At 39.1% G+C, this 14,364-nt stretch overlaps 1 protein-coding gene across 8 annotated transcripts in view; it reads left to right on the top strand.

The window, feature by feature from the left end:
• The first annotated feature begins 617 nt into the window (after positions 1-617).
• The window catches only part of RCBTB2 (RCC1 and BTB domain containing protein 2), a 39,247-nt gene continuing 25,500 nt past the window's right edge, over positions 618-14,364 (top strand). Inside the window, exons 1-4 of one of the 8 annotated variants that reach the window (XM_082601884.1) lie at positions 618-1,141; positions 8,771-8,870; positions 11,818-11,885; positions 13,128-13,178. In XM_082601884.1, the coding sequence (XP_082458010.1) occupies positions 11,832-11,885; positions 13,128-13,178 (105 nt within the window). In that variant the 5' untranslated portion in view covers positions 618-1,141; positions 8,771-8,870; positions 11,818-11,831. The other 7 variants (XM_082601885.1, XM_082601886.1, XM_082601889.1 and 4 more) reach the window with 7 other exon arrangements.

The raw sequence follows: 14,364 nt of genomic DNA on the forward strand, positions 1-14,364 counted from the left end.
GCCATGCATGTTAGATTTCTGCCCGGCTTATATCCTATAAAATCGAATAAATGCAAGCCTCCTTCTGGGGCTCAAAGGACTATGTGCTGATGATAGACATAATTATCTGCCAACTATAGCAGCTGCCATAAAAGCAGCTAGACATTCTGGAATGATGCTTTTCCAATGAAATGACAAAAGCCAGACCAAACAAAAGACTGACACGGTCATTCTGGGTTGAAATCTGTTATTCCATCCGGCTGTTCTACTTTTGGCAAATCATCTGAACGTTGAACCTGTGTCATTAAAAAGCCAGTGTGAAAGCAGTCAGCTTTACTCCATAGGAACAGCTAATAACACCAGCTGTGGAGCATTTTACCAAAACCCACTGGGGCCGAAGTAAGTGTAGTTAAGTGGGAGAAATTATTGCACATTATCAAGCTGTGATGCATTTTACTAAAATCTACTAAGGCCAAGAGAAGTGCAGTGTAATACAAGAAATCACTGCAAATTAATAAAGAGAGAGTGTGGTTGTTCCAGAAGACCTTGGTCCCCAGGTAGGCAGGTCACCCCCTTCAGCACCCATCACTCATTATTTCGGCCTCTGTATTAGAAAGGTACAGCAGTGAGGGGAAAGCAGGGAAACCGTGGGGAGAAGTGATCTGAGCTCCTTGATAGAGGGACCACCAGTAGAAAAGCTGGCACAGACTCGGGGAGAGGGACTGTGTAAGAGCTTGCCGCATCATCCGCGCGCCTCACCCTTCCGGGTCAGGCATCTCCAAATTCCCAAGACTCTGGGGACCAGAACCCTGGAGAAGGTGGGGGTTTCCCACGGCGGAATCCCCGGGGAAAGGGCGGAGATGGACCCATTGGGAGAGCCAGTGTCCAGTCCTAGGGGTCTGATCGGAGCCGAGAGAGAGTCGGCGAGAAAGGGGCGGGGGCGGCAGGGGGCAGCGGAGAGGAGGGGCGAGGCGCCGTCGCCCGGCCCCCTCCCCTCCCCTCCCCTCAGGCGCGCACCCCTCCTCTTTCCCTCCCTGGTCGGTCACCCGAGCGTGTCCCGCCGAGGCCGGGCTGCTTCAAGGGGAGGCGCCAACTCATCGCGGCGGCGGGCAGTAACGGCGACCTGGGAGGCGGAGCGGATGTGGCTTGGGCCTGCGTTGTGGTAAGGACATAGGGGATGGCGTAGGAAGTCGGGTGGGGGGGGGCGCCAGGCTAGAAGCCGGCCGCTCTCAAAACCCCCCCAGCGGCGAGCCGCCTCTCCCCACACCGCCCCCGCCGCCCGAGCTCCGGGCGAGGTTTCGGTGAGGAGTAGCCCCTGGGGCGACAGCCCCGCCCGAGCCGCGAGCCCAGGCGTCTCCGCGCGTGCGCAGGTCTTCTGGCGAGGGCTGGGAAGGGGGGCTCTGGGGCGACACCCTCGCCCAGGCCTAGGGCCGAGGTGTCGCCGCGCGTGCGCAAAGTCGCCGGCTGGGGCTGGGCGCGCGGCTCCCGGATTGTACCCCGACCCAGGCCGCGGGCCGCGGCGGCACTGCGCATGCGTGAGTTGGCTGTCGGAAGTGGCGCGTCGGGGCGAGGGTTGCCTCTGCCGGCGCACCAGGGCTGTTTCCTTCTTGGAGGCTTCTCCTTCGGCCAGCGCTGGGGAGGCACCCGCCTCGGAGTTCCTTTCGCACTCTCCGACCCCGTTAGGCTGCTGTTTTCGTTCATGTCGCCTAGACCCTCGGCTCCCGTCCTGTGTATCTATCTTTATTCACCCAGCTTCCGGCCCCGAACCGGCTCGCTAAACTCATTATTATGCCTTCGACATTTGGTCCTGATGTCGAGGGATAGCGCAGAAAGTTTGACTAAGCTCGGCGAAGCTGTTTTGGAACTGCTGTGGAGGGATGGGGAGAAATCACCATAAATCTTTATTTTAAGCCGGAAGATACTGCCCTGCTTAGCCCCGGAAATAGGGATTTTCAGACGCTGAAAACTTTCCAAGTGCCCTGCCCTGGCTGAGAAGGAACTTCCTGCCGGAGTTGGAAGGCTAGTTCAGAGTGAACTTTTTTGCCTTTGTTCTTTGGGAAATTACATACTAAGTCGGAACAGTTGGAGCCCAGGACTGTAACAAAATGCATGTCGTAGAGCTGCCTGCTGCCGCGCTTGGCGACTAAATTGGAACGACGCTCTTTCCCCCAGACTGGCAATTGACAGTCCTTGTTTAATGTTTATTGAGCCTCCTGGCTTTGCACCCTTCTCGTACTACGTTCCTGCTTGGCTTTACACCTTCCTGGGCAGTGGTACTTAGTTAGGTCAGTTTCGTGACTCCTGGGGATGTTCTTGGAATGATTTTTAACGTCATTACCCTGTGCTTTGTAATCTTATATGATGTGATGATACGGACATTTGGAGGCTAGAATAGAAGAAGCCCTTAACTATCAGAGAATCTGAGTACTCAAAGGTGAAATGTAATCTCTCTTTCCCAGGGTACTAGGCAATATACACGTTATTAAGTAGTAGGTAAAGGCAGGTGGAATGCTATATTCTTGCACACCCCACTCCTTCCACGCAGGCCTTAACTGCTGTTCCTGGGTTTACCAAGCCGGCCTCCACCCTTAGGCCTGTGCATTTGCTATTTTCTCCATGCTCAAAGCTCACTTTCCCCCTCCACCCAAGTCTGCATGGCACCCAACTTCATTCAGATCTCAAATTAATTGCCATCACTTCAGAGGTGACTGCCTCGTCTAAAATAGCCACTTCTCTCACTCTCCATCTCCTTATCTTGCTCTATTTGGCTTTGTAGCATTTATCACTATCTGATACTATGGGTTTGTATATGTATGTGCTGTCTCCCCCATAATGGCAGCTCAGTAGATATTTGTTAACTGTATAAATGAAATTGGTATTTGGCTCCAGAAGTACTTTATACTGAAGTCGCAATGTGCATTCATTCATTCAAAAAACATTTACTGAGTGACCACTTTGTGTCAGGTTGTGTCTAGGTGTTTAGAGTATGTCAGTGAACAAAATAGACAAAGATCTCTTCCTTCTGGAGCTTACATTCTAGCAAAGAATGATTAACACTAAACATTATTTATTGGGTTAGAAAATGATAAGTGCCATAAAAAAATGAAAAAAGGAGAGCAGAGGAAGGGGACTGAGTACAGGTGTGCGTTGCAATGTTAAACAGCATGGTTATGGTGGGTCTGAAGGATAAACTGAAGGTGATGTTCATGATGGAGAACTGGTTTTTAGAATTCAGTATCTTTCTGGGAGAATTTTGTTTGTTTGTTTGTTTTACCATTCTCTGCTATGTGTTTCATGGGACCGCACAGCATGTCCATTGTGACAAATGTAACTGTCCTTTATAGTATATAGGTGAAAAAATATTTTTTCCAAAAAGAGTTCACGTTATTCAGGATTTTAGTTTAATGCAGCAAATCAAATGAAGAGACTGGGCTCTTGAATGGAAAAGACTAGCCAAATGAATACTACAGATGGGTTGAAAAAAAACATGTATATTTTCTTCACGTTTTACTGCACTTTGCAGTTGCTTCTTAATGTCCCTCTGACTGTGGATGACTAGGTGAAGTTGTTTTCTAAGAGTGGTTGTTGATTTTCTTTATTTGGAACTGTGTTGAAGATTCACCTGGTTTGATGTCATGCTTTAAGTTACTAAATTATTGCTCTTTGAGATTTCTGAATGAACCAGACAAGCCTAGCCAAATTGCACTCCGTAATTAAAGGATGCTTAGTGAAAGAGGCTGATAGGAACAATTTTAGAAAGTGAAGTGTTTTCCCCTTTGGGTCCTTTACTTAAGTGGATTACAAACACTGTGTTTAAATATCAAAAGCTATTAATCTAAAACTATAAATGTAGAGTACCCATGAGATTTGCTTATGACTTAAGGAGTTTGTCATATTTAATTTTGGTTTTATCACATGGTTAAAGTGAAATTAAAATTCCCCTAAGATGCTGTTACTTTTGAGGTTTACTGGAGTTGACTTACTATAAATCAAAATTGACCAGGAAAGAGATATGAGAATCTCTTTGGAAGAGAATGGAATTATGGAATGGAATGATCAGGGTTGCAGGGTGGCATCAGGGACTCCTGTTCAAGGCTGAAAATGGAAGGCTAAATGAGGGTACTTACTTAAAAGGAGCAAATACCTTGCCTCCCTGAAAGGGGTATTCATAGTGTCCTTCAATGGAAGGCTGATATGATCCTTCTCGCTTTCATTATCCAGAAGGAACATGTGTCTTAGTTCACACAGTGATCTCATCTTAACGTGAAAGTCTCCAGGGAATTTAAGGTGTAATAGTTTCTTTCAGCATGACTGTGACACTGGGGTGTGTCTTCTGTGTGTCTTCAGCCTTGCTAATCTAACCTGAGATCATATCTACTGGGTTGGCCAAAAAGTTCATTTGGGTGTTCCCGTAACATCCTATGGAAAAACCTGAATGAACTTTTTGGCCAACCCAATAGTACCTCTGTCTCCCCATGCAAGACATTGACAAGTACCAGTATGTGAGTGAATCATGAATTGTGACCCCATTATAACATGTTCTGTATTACGCTGAATGTATTTGACTGAACAGTTTGAATCATAAATGGAAATGAGCCAAGACTAAGAGGGGCTACCATGTTGAACGAATATTTACATTGTGGGGCAGAGATGGTCAACAGTTAGTATTCTATTTAATAGGCATGTTAAGGGCTTTAAAAAAATTGTATTAGATATATAAGGATCTAAAATTCAAATGGATTTACAAATGTCTCAAGTATCAGTTCATTTTAGCTAGTATAACAATCTAAAAATATTTGTATAGTTTATGTTGATTATTTTTCATATTTGAAAGTGACACTTTTTGCTGTGCTTGGCCGAAAAGACCAACTTCAATGAGCTCAGTAATATTTTCAAACTAAATGCAACTTTGGTTTGGATTGAAGGTCTACTTCATCCCTCTTGGCGAAGTTTGGAAACCTTTGTACAGTGAAATCATTGAAATAGCAACTATGTTTCTGTGTTTCATAAGTCAGTTTGCTGTTTATCATACACATATGGCAGTACCATTCCCACTGAGGTTGTGCTTTAGTTTTAGTTGGGCTTTTAGTTTTTTAGTTTTGTCCATCCTGTTTATAACTGTCCCACTTTAGTTAGCAGCTGTGTAGGGTATCTTACTGTTATTTGTCATTGACTTATGGCAGCTCATTCAAATGGAGGTAAATTATGCCTGTCATCCTTTTTTGCAAGCGATAATTGGGATCACGTTTAATTATTTTATATTACATTTATACATATTTATATTATTTCTGGCTTTCTGATGACATACCATTTAATGACTCAGCTAAGCATATAGGTGGGAACCATCATTATCCCACTGACATGTACTTGGTCTGGAGCTCGTTAACACACTGATACTGTAAACTGTATGCTGGTGTCCTAAAAGACATTGGTTTTCCTTCATTCCTTGTTTCTTTGATTATAAAAGCATCATCAACTGTGTTGCCCAGATGGGAGAATTTGTTGAAAGCATTGAGTTCTGTATTGCAAGAAAACCTTTCTATACATTATGTGTCTCAAGCATAGCTTTAGATTTGACCTCATACTGTTAAGTTGAATTTTAAAACATACATGACACTGGACTTTCTCTGCAAAAATTCTTCTTTTTTTTTTCTTTTTTTTTCCTTCTGGGATCACTTCGAGAAAACAGATACCAGCATTTAGAAGCTTCTAGTTAATTGCCAGATAACAATTTCCATGGAAAATGCCTTCTCTCAAATACAGTGTATCTAGTTTATTAGCTCTTAAGGCCCCTGCATACTACTGGGTTGGGGTAATATTGACACAGGCAGCTACCCCTTGGATATCCTTTTGCTCCAAGTTACTTCTTTTTTTTTTTTTTTTACGTATTTGCTTTCAATTTAGTGCCCACTGCAGGCACTAAGTCAATATTTGTTGAATGAATTAGGCAAATGAATGTCCTATTATCAGTTTAACTCATTTAGGTCAGAAGTATTATCAAGTAATATGATACATTGTCATATTAGCAGACACACTGATTAATACTGATTACTTTACCATTAATAACATGTAGAGACTGCTTATTGTATGCTTTGTACAGGGAAATGAATTATTTGTTCTTCAAGAGGATTAGGGATGGGTATGTTTATCTTGTTCAGTTACTGAAAGACTGTCATCTTGTCCACTGATCTTCAACTGTGTAGTTATTAAGAGTATAGGGAAAACTCTCAAAATACAATATGTACGAAAAGGAATTATCTGTCCCAAACAGGGATAATATGGAAATAAATTACTGAACTCTGCAAGTTTAGAAAAACAGTCAAAATAGGAAATGTCATGCAAAATATTGCCTTAGTTGATATATATTTGGTTTTGAAAATTACTCCTGTGGGAAGTCCCTGGCGGTCCAGTGGTTGGGACTCTGTGCTTCCACTGCAGGGGGCATGGGTTCAGTCTCTGGTCAGGGAGCTAAGATCCCACATGCTGCATGGCATGGCCAAAAAAAAAAAAAAAAAAAAAAAGTTACTCATGTAAAAACTTGGAACATTGGCTCTTGAGTGTCCAGTTTGGAGCTTCTGAAGGCAGAGGTCAGTGCCAGGAGCTTCTGACTGAAGAAGGTACCTATTCTCCCATTTCTTTTTATATTGTAAGGCAAATATCAGTACAGTAAGATTCTATAATAACATAGTTCTTTTTATTACATTTAAACAAAATGAGGAAATGCATAAGAAACTACTTTTCAAAACACAAGGCACTTTTTAATGTGAGTAATTAAGTATATATATGAACCAAGTTATGTATCCCAAAACACATGTAAGGAAAAAAAAACAATAAAGTAACATACAGTACGTATCATATGGGATGATCTTATGCCATGACACTGTCACTATGAAGAAGAGCTTCCCAATACAGATGCCAGCCTCTGCCCTGGGTCTCCCCAGGGGGAAATTTGTAAGCAGATTAAGACAAGAAGCAAAAAACACATTCTGATACACTTTTTTCTATTTCATATTTTTCTTCCATGGCATTTAAGATACTGTACTTTTTCTGTGTTAATCAGTTATTATCTTCCTATGGTGTTGGTACAATTTTATTTTACCGACGGTGAAAGAAATTGTGGTTTATGAGTTGTCATTATCAAGCCTCTATTGAATTCCTACGTTCGCAGTAAAGGCAGTATTAGAATGGTGGTATTCTGATTCTATAGTTTTGTTTTCCTTAATATTGGGTAACCTTATCCTCCCATACTCAGGTGATTAACTTAAGCTTAAAATCTTGAAAACTGTCTTGTTAATTTGAAAAGCCATATCACACCAATTCATTGATAGAATTACATGGCAAATTTTGCCTTTGACATTATCTCCATCAAAACTTTCTTATGAAACATTACTATCAAAGTCCAGCCATGTGTTTGTCAGTATCCATTACACATTAAAATAGTATTGTTTTCTGCATGTTTTAAAACTTTATCAAATAGTGTATCATATGCATCATTCTGTGACTTAGTGACTTTTGATCAGAATTGTTTTGGAGACTTATCTGTGTTGATTCTAGATAATTTATTTTAATTGCTGTGTGGTATACACATTCCATAGTTTATAAATTCTGTTGATGGAGTCTGTTGATCAATTCTATCCACTCTTTCTAGTTTTTTGCTGTTGCACACAATTTTGTATATGCACTAGAGCTCATCTAGGCCAGTGTTTTCTAAACTACAAGACATGACTTATTAATGATATTGAAATTATCTTAGTGGGCTGAAACCAACATTGAAAAAATGAGATAGAAAAGGACAAAATAGGGTAGGATAGAATAGAATAATGTAAAATAGAAAAAAATAGGAAAGAGGATATCCCTTAGCATCTCATATGGGAAGGGTAAGAATTATTTTGTGAAACTATTGTTTCAGGTACATGTATGTATCAAAAAAGATTGAAAAACACTGCTCTGGCCTAAATATTGTTGAGTTGCTCTAAAAGTGATTGTACCAGTTTACATTCCTTCTAGCTATATGTGTGTGCCTTCTGATCTTCATCCTCACAAACACTATGTATTATCCCCTTTAATTTTGCCGATCTGATTGGTGAGATCTATCTGATTGTGATTACATTTCCATGATAAATTCCATGGATATGTTTGTTAATTTCTTCTTCTGTGAATTGCTTGTATCCTTTCTCCATTTCTAAATTGGATTGCCTTTTTTGTTCTAATTTTTAGGCGTTCTTTATATATTATGGATACTAATTAGGTATCAGTTATATATGTTGAAAATATCTTCTCCCATTCTGTGGCATTTGTTCATTTTGTCTTTTATTATGCCAAAGTTTTAATCTTTAATGTAAAATTTACCAGTCTTTCCTTTGTGGTTTATGCTTGTGTGTCTCGTTTAAGAAATGTTTCCCTGCCCTGAGGTCATAAAGATGTTTTCTATACTTTCTTCCAAAAATTTGAAAATTTTGCGTTTTTCCCTTTCCAAATGGTTTCCCTTGCATTTTTTTTGTTGAAATACTGTAGATTAAACGTTAAGTGTTTTTTTGTAAGTTTCAGCGTCCAAGTTGTTGAATCCCTTTCCCCAAACTTATATAATATCTGAAAGTTATATTTTATAATATTAATTCTTTTTATAATTGAGCACCTCTGCTGCTGACTTTCTAACAGTAAATAGAGCTGATACAATTTTTTAACTGTATTTTTCTCAGATAAATACTGGCTTGTTAAAGTTTCAAGATGGTATATTCTTGTTCTTTTCTTTTATTCTCTAATAGAATTTATTTATGTATTTCCATTTCAGTCACATTTACCTTACCCTAGACGACAACTTCACAAGGATCTAGAAGGAACAGGGTTAAAGATGACTGAATACTGGGCTCCAGAAATTTAGAAACAATCAGGTACAAACATTTTTGGTGGGAATGTTCCCAACCAGTCAGTACAAAATAAAATCATATGGAATGTACACAGGAAAACTTAAAATATCCCTTCATTACAGGGGAGGGTCCAAGAGCAAGCACTTTGGAATTAGTCCTGGCTCTGACCCTGACTGACTGGTGACTGTTAGTCAAAGTATTGAAATATGTCCATTAAACAGAGGCAATGATTATACCTGTTTCTTTCTGCTATTGTAAGGATTAAATGAGATAATATAAGGCACTTAGTGCTTGGCACAGGGTAACTGTTTATTTTAACTGTTATTATTGTTGCTGTTATTTAGAATTCATGTTTATCACATCATGGATGTGGTATTCTATATGCGTATTATGGATTTTTAGGACGTATATGTTGATATATTACTATAACATTGCTATAATAATAGCCTGGTGATATCACATACAACAGGAGGAGATAACTATAATCCTCACATATATTCCGCAAACTATATTCCTCAAGTAGTACAAATTGGGAAAGCTAGTTTTCTCTATTTTATTTGTATCACATTGGAATAATGTTGAAAAAAAGCCAACCAGGGAATTCCCTGGCAGTCCAGTGGTTAGAATGCCATGATTTCACTGCCGAGTTTGCAGGTTCAATCCCTGGTCGGGGAACTAGGATCCCCGCAAGCCAGCCGCACAGCACAGCCAAAAAGGGAAAAAAAAAAATAAAGCCAACCATTTTCCACAACGCTACAGATTTTGACATCATTTTTTTCACAGTACTGTATAATAGTAATTAATCATGAAGCATTTTAAAATCTTCAAGGACATTCTGACAAAAATGAAATGATGTTAATATTATATTTAGTGTTAATTGAATTTTACTGAATGTTATTTCTTTGAATATGGTAATTTTCATATGCCATACATGTAATTATGTCTTAACCTGATTAGTCAAATAAACGGAATGACCTGCTTTTCACCATTCTAATTTTTAAAGAGTTACTCTACTTAAAACTGATCAAAGACACTGAAAAGAGCTATTTATTTTTCTCCTTAAAAACCCAAGATATGCAGGTGTTAAAAAATTTCTATTAGCTGATATAGAGTGCTTTCCAGGATATACTGTTAGGTGAAAAAAAAAAGCTTGCAAAAGGGTATGTAAAGTATGCTATATTTTGTACAAGAAAGAACTGGGGAATAAAAATACATACATATGTCTGCTTATTTTTGCAAAAAGAAACAGAAGAAGAAACCAGAAACCAGTGAAATTGGTTACCTACAATGGTAGAGGGATGGGGTGGGGAAACGAAACAAAACAAACCCCAGGATTACTGTTCAGTGATCTCAGCATATTAGCAAGATTTCCCTTCTGCTAGGGACACAAAGGGGTCCTAAAGTCCAGCGTGGGGCAGTCACTTCTCTAATTAGATCCCTTTTCCTTCTCTTGTTTGTTTCCTTTTTTGCCTTTGAATTCCCTTCCTCTACTCTTCTACTTTCTCTTCTCTTCCTCTTTCTTCACTCTCCTCTCTTATCTTTTTATTTTTTATTCCAGTAAACTTGGGGCAGGTATGGAAAAGGTATTTCCAGTTAAGATGAGGCAAAAAAGAGAAGAATCCCCAATGTAGGCTGTCTGCAATCTACAAAAAGCTGTATTCAGAAGATGCTTTCAACGAATATCTTGTGTTCTACTCTGAGCCATGTGTTGTGGTAGTTACAGCAATGAATGAGTCATGGTCCTCTCTCTTAAAGGGCTTGAAAATTAATGGAGAAGACAGATGATATAGGAATAGCTGCCGCATGAAATTATTTTTCCATGTTGGCAACCAGATCAAGTTTTAGAAATTTATAAGTGAGAAAAGTCTAAGCGATCCTTTTCACAACAACCACATCTTTTCCAAACATTAGAAATAATGATTCGTATTAATTGCCATAGTTTGAGTAATAATTCTGAATATATTATTTATTATTCCTTATATGCTGAGAGACCTTTTACAGCTGAAGAAAACAGAATTTTACCAGTATCCTCAAGTGAATATAAAACATTGATAAGGAACACTGTTAAGACTTAGCCTTATTTTGGTTATTGTTTTTATCTATTGCAAGGCTCTAACTGCTTGTAGGTAGTATTAGATAAAATGTTCTGATGTTAGGCACTTGAAATATGGGTTGTATTTGAGTAAATAGAAGCCAACCTGTTGATATCAGAATATCAACAGTATTAAACATGATTTCATTAAATTGCTTCTGAGGGGAGAGAGAATATTTATTCATATTTATTTTTAGTGATAACTGTGTAATGATTTAACCACAGTCCAGACATACTGCCTATTATCTGATAGGGCTGCTTCTGCTGTTACTCGTATGTGGTAGAAGGTAGTCATTGTGGAGCTGGTTAAGTAAGGCAAAAGCACATTCAGCGCTATAGCTACCTACTTGATGGCTGTTGTTCCAGATTTTTTGTTAAGGTAACAAGTCACATTTGTTCATTCATTCTTTCATCCTTTTATCCTTTTCATTCAGTCCCCCCTCCCTCCCCCTTAGCAAATAATACACTGTTCAGTGGAGCTGAGAATTGATAAGTCTACTCTTCACAGTGGTTTGAAACTGTCCAATCCCAGGGGAAATTTGACCAAGGTCTAAAATTTATTTTTTCTTATCTATAGGAAGTCAACTCTGAAATGAAAATTTTCTCCTCATTCCCTAATAGATTTAAGAATATAGGTTTATCCTGGGATGATTTTTCCACACCTCAGCAGGAGGATTCTCATAGGAGAACAACAGTTAAAACATCTTTTGGGTTTTACAGCTGTTAACTCCCATGCCCCAAACTTAATTCCCTTATTTTCCCTTCACCATATTTGAACTTAGCTTATTTTCTCTGTTAATTAGAAGTAAAGTAATTTTAACCTGCCCAGTTTCACTCGACATATGGGATCTTGATTTTACCACATACTTTTTCCCCAAGGACTGCACAGGACCATGGAAGACCATATGGAAGAAGAACTTTTCCTTCTCTATGGAAAAAGTGGCAAGGTTAGAAAAATCATGCCCTTGGAGCATATATTTTCTGTCACATAAAACATACTTCATCAAACCTCTATTGGTCATCCAATAGGAAGATCAATGAGATAGTGTCTGTCTTTGAGGGGCTCTCAGTATAGTGACTGACATGCTGGCCGATCACTGTTATGGGTGTAGAGAATGCCAGAGGGACCAGCAGGGGACTCTGGGGATTGTGTGAGGAGTAGAGAAAGGGTCCCCAGAGGCGGTGATGTTTGAGCTGAATGAGGAGCCACACCACCCCTACTTTCACAGAAAATGCTGTCCTGCAAAAGGGTCTGAGTTGAACAATGTTTGCTCCACTGCCAGAGATTTAAAAAAAATGACAAAATACTTAATCTTAGATGACACGTTCTTAATTCATCACAGATATTCTTTATTTCGTTTCCATCACATACAGTCAGCCAGCTTAAGTCCAGTCAGTGTCCAATTGATGTTAAAAGTTTCACATCTTTCACATGTACATCGATCTCTATCTTGTGTTGATTTTATTAAATTTACGAAATATCTGCTCTTCACTCTTGACAGCTTAATATTAACTGCCACCATTAACTTTCATTTTTCTGTTTTCCACTTTTTAAAAAATAAAATATGGTCAGAATTCAGTAAAAGATGTAAATCATCTTCACAGCCAGCGTAGTGTACAAAAACATCACAGCTTCTGAACCTGAACCATAGCATTGCTGCGTGCTGACTTGAAGTACTCATTTGTGAGCTCCTGTAGGAAAGTAGCTTACAAAAGCAATGTATAGAACCTGAAAGTCTTATAGAATGTTCATAGAAAATTTCATTAATTTTTTCTGGGAACAGATTTTGTAAACTAAAAGACTCATGGAATTAGCAAAGAAATTACTTTATTACATGGTGTTATGCTGCCAGGAAATTCTCAAAACGTGAGGTGTTGGCTGTTGTTCTTTAAGAATTTTTTTTTTTTTTTTTTGCTAGGCATGCCCAACATGTAATTTTAATTCTGTTTTTATATGCGGTATTTTAAATTGAATTGTGACAACTTAATAGTTGTCCATAGTTAAATGAAGTATCATAATCCACTTGGTTCTTCATATGGATGGAGAAGCAGAGTTAATACAGGGAGCACACACTCAACGCAATGATAAAATGCATTTTGGTCTCTAACTTTATGGAGATGTATGTCCTTAATTATGTTTTCCTTGAGCTAATATTAAAAAAAATTACTGCTTTGCATTTCCCAAACAGATGCCAGTGAAAGATGAGAGAGGTGGCTTGGATGTGAGCAAAGTAGTGAAGGTAAGCTGGCCTGGGGTTAATTCTCACCTATGCTGGTGACAAGTGCAGGAAGGGGGCTCCAAGCTAGGATGCAGATTCCAGGGACACGATCTTGATGACGTGTATTGCCGAGCTCTCGCTCCCTGGTAGTGCTTTTTTCCCCTACAGTTTTTTTATTGCCCACTCCTGGCTTCTGCTCAGCCAGTCCCTTACTTAATAGTTGGGCCCAGAGGTAGTTGGGTGCCTTCTGCAGAGATGCCTGCTATCATGCAGGCTGGCTGTGGTGTGATTGAGGCTCCTAAAGTGTGTGCATCCTTATATTATGTACACTCTTACTATATACAATGTATATATATACAGAATATATATATATGCTATATACGTACATATGTATACAGTATGTACAATGTGTATAACTATATATGCTCAAGATTATGCCAGACAGAAGAATGTATTTTTCTTCTGTGAGAGAAGATACTCAATTCCTGGAGACTGATACTAAATATTTACTTCAAAAAAGTATAAACATGTGCATTTCATAAATGAAGTCATTGGTTCCCTATGAAGAAGTTTCCCCACAGACTTAGAAACATGAATTTTTGATGAGGAACCTCCAGTAGCCAGCCTTCTGGCAGAGATTTAAAAAGCAACGTATTCACACCTGTTGTATTTAGGTTATATTATAATTATTTGTTTTCTATTAAATTGTGAGCTCCATGAAGGAAGACAACCCACGGTGGGCATTACTGCCCTGTTCATTAAGGACTTCATGAGCACAACAGCCAAAGCCCTACAAATGCAAGCAAACACTAGGCCTGCCAGGAGTTATCACTTTTTATGTGAACTTTTTACTTAGCAACAGATGATTTGTGGAAAGAAATCTGGCTTACCCACTGAGAAGCTGGTGATCTTGGAGTATTTCTCAGTCTCTCTGGCCCTCAGGTTCCTCATATGTAAAATGGGGATAGCAATATGTATGTCCTACACTTGTGAAGATTAGAAATACTATGTAAGGATTCTTTTAACTAGCACGTTAGCACGTCTACATGAAATATTTGATGCCACATCCCAAACATTGTTCTTTCTGAAAATTATAGACTTAAATAGGAAAAAAATATTAAAATGAACACCTCACAGAAAATAAGATTCCTTCATAATATAAGGAGGTGGGTAATTTAAAATAGAAGCTTAGGCTAAAAGGTAACAG

Source organism: Mesoplodon mirus, assembly GCF_964341445.2.
Source record: "Mesoplodon mirus genome assembly, chromosome: 17".
NCBI lineage: Eukaryota > Metazoa > Chordata > Mammalia > Artiodactyla > Ziphiidae > Mesoplodon > Mesoplodon mirus.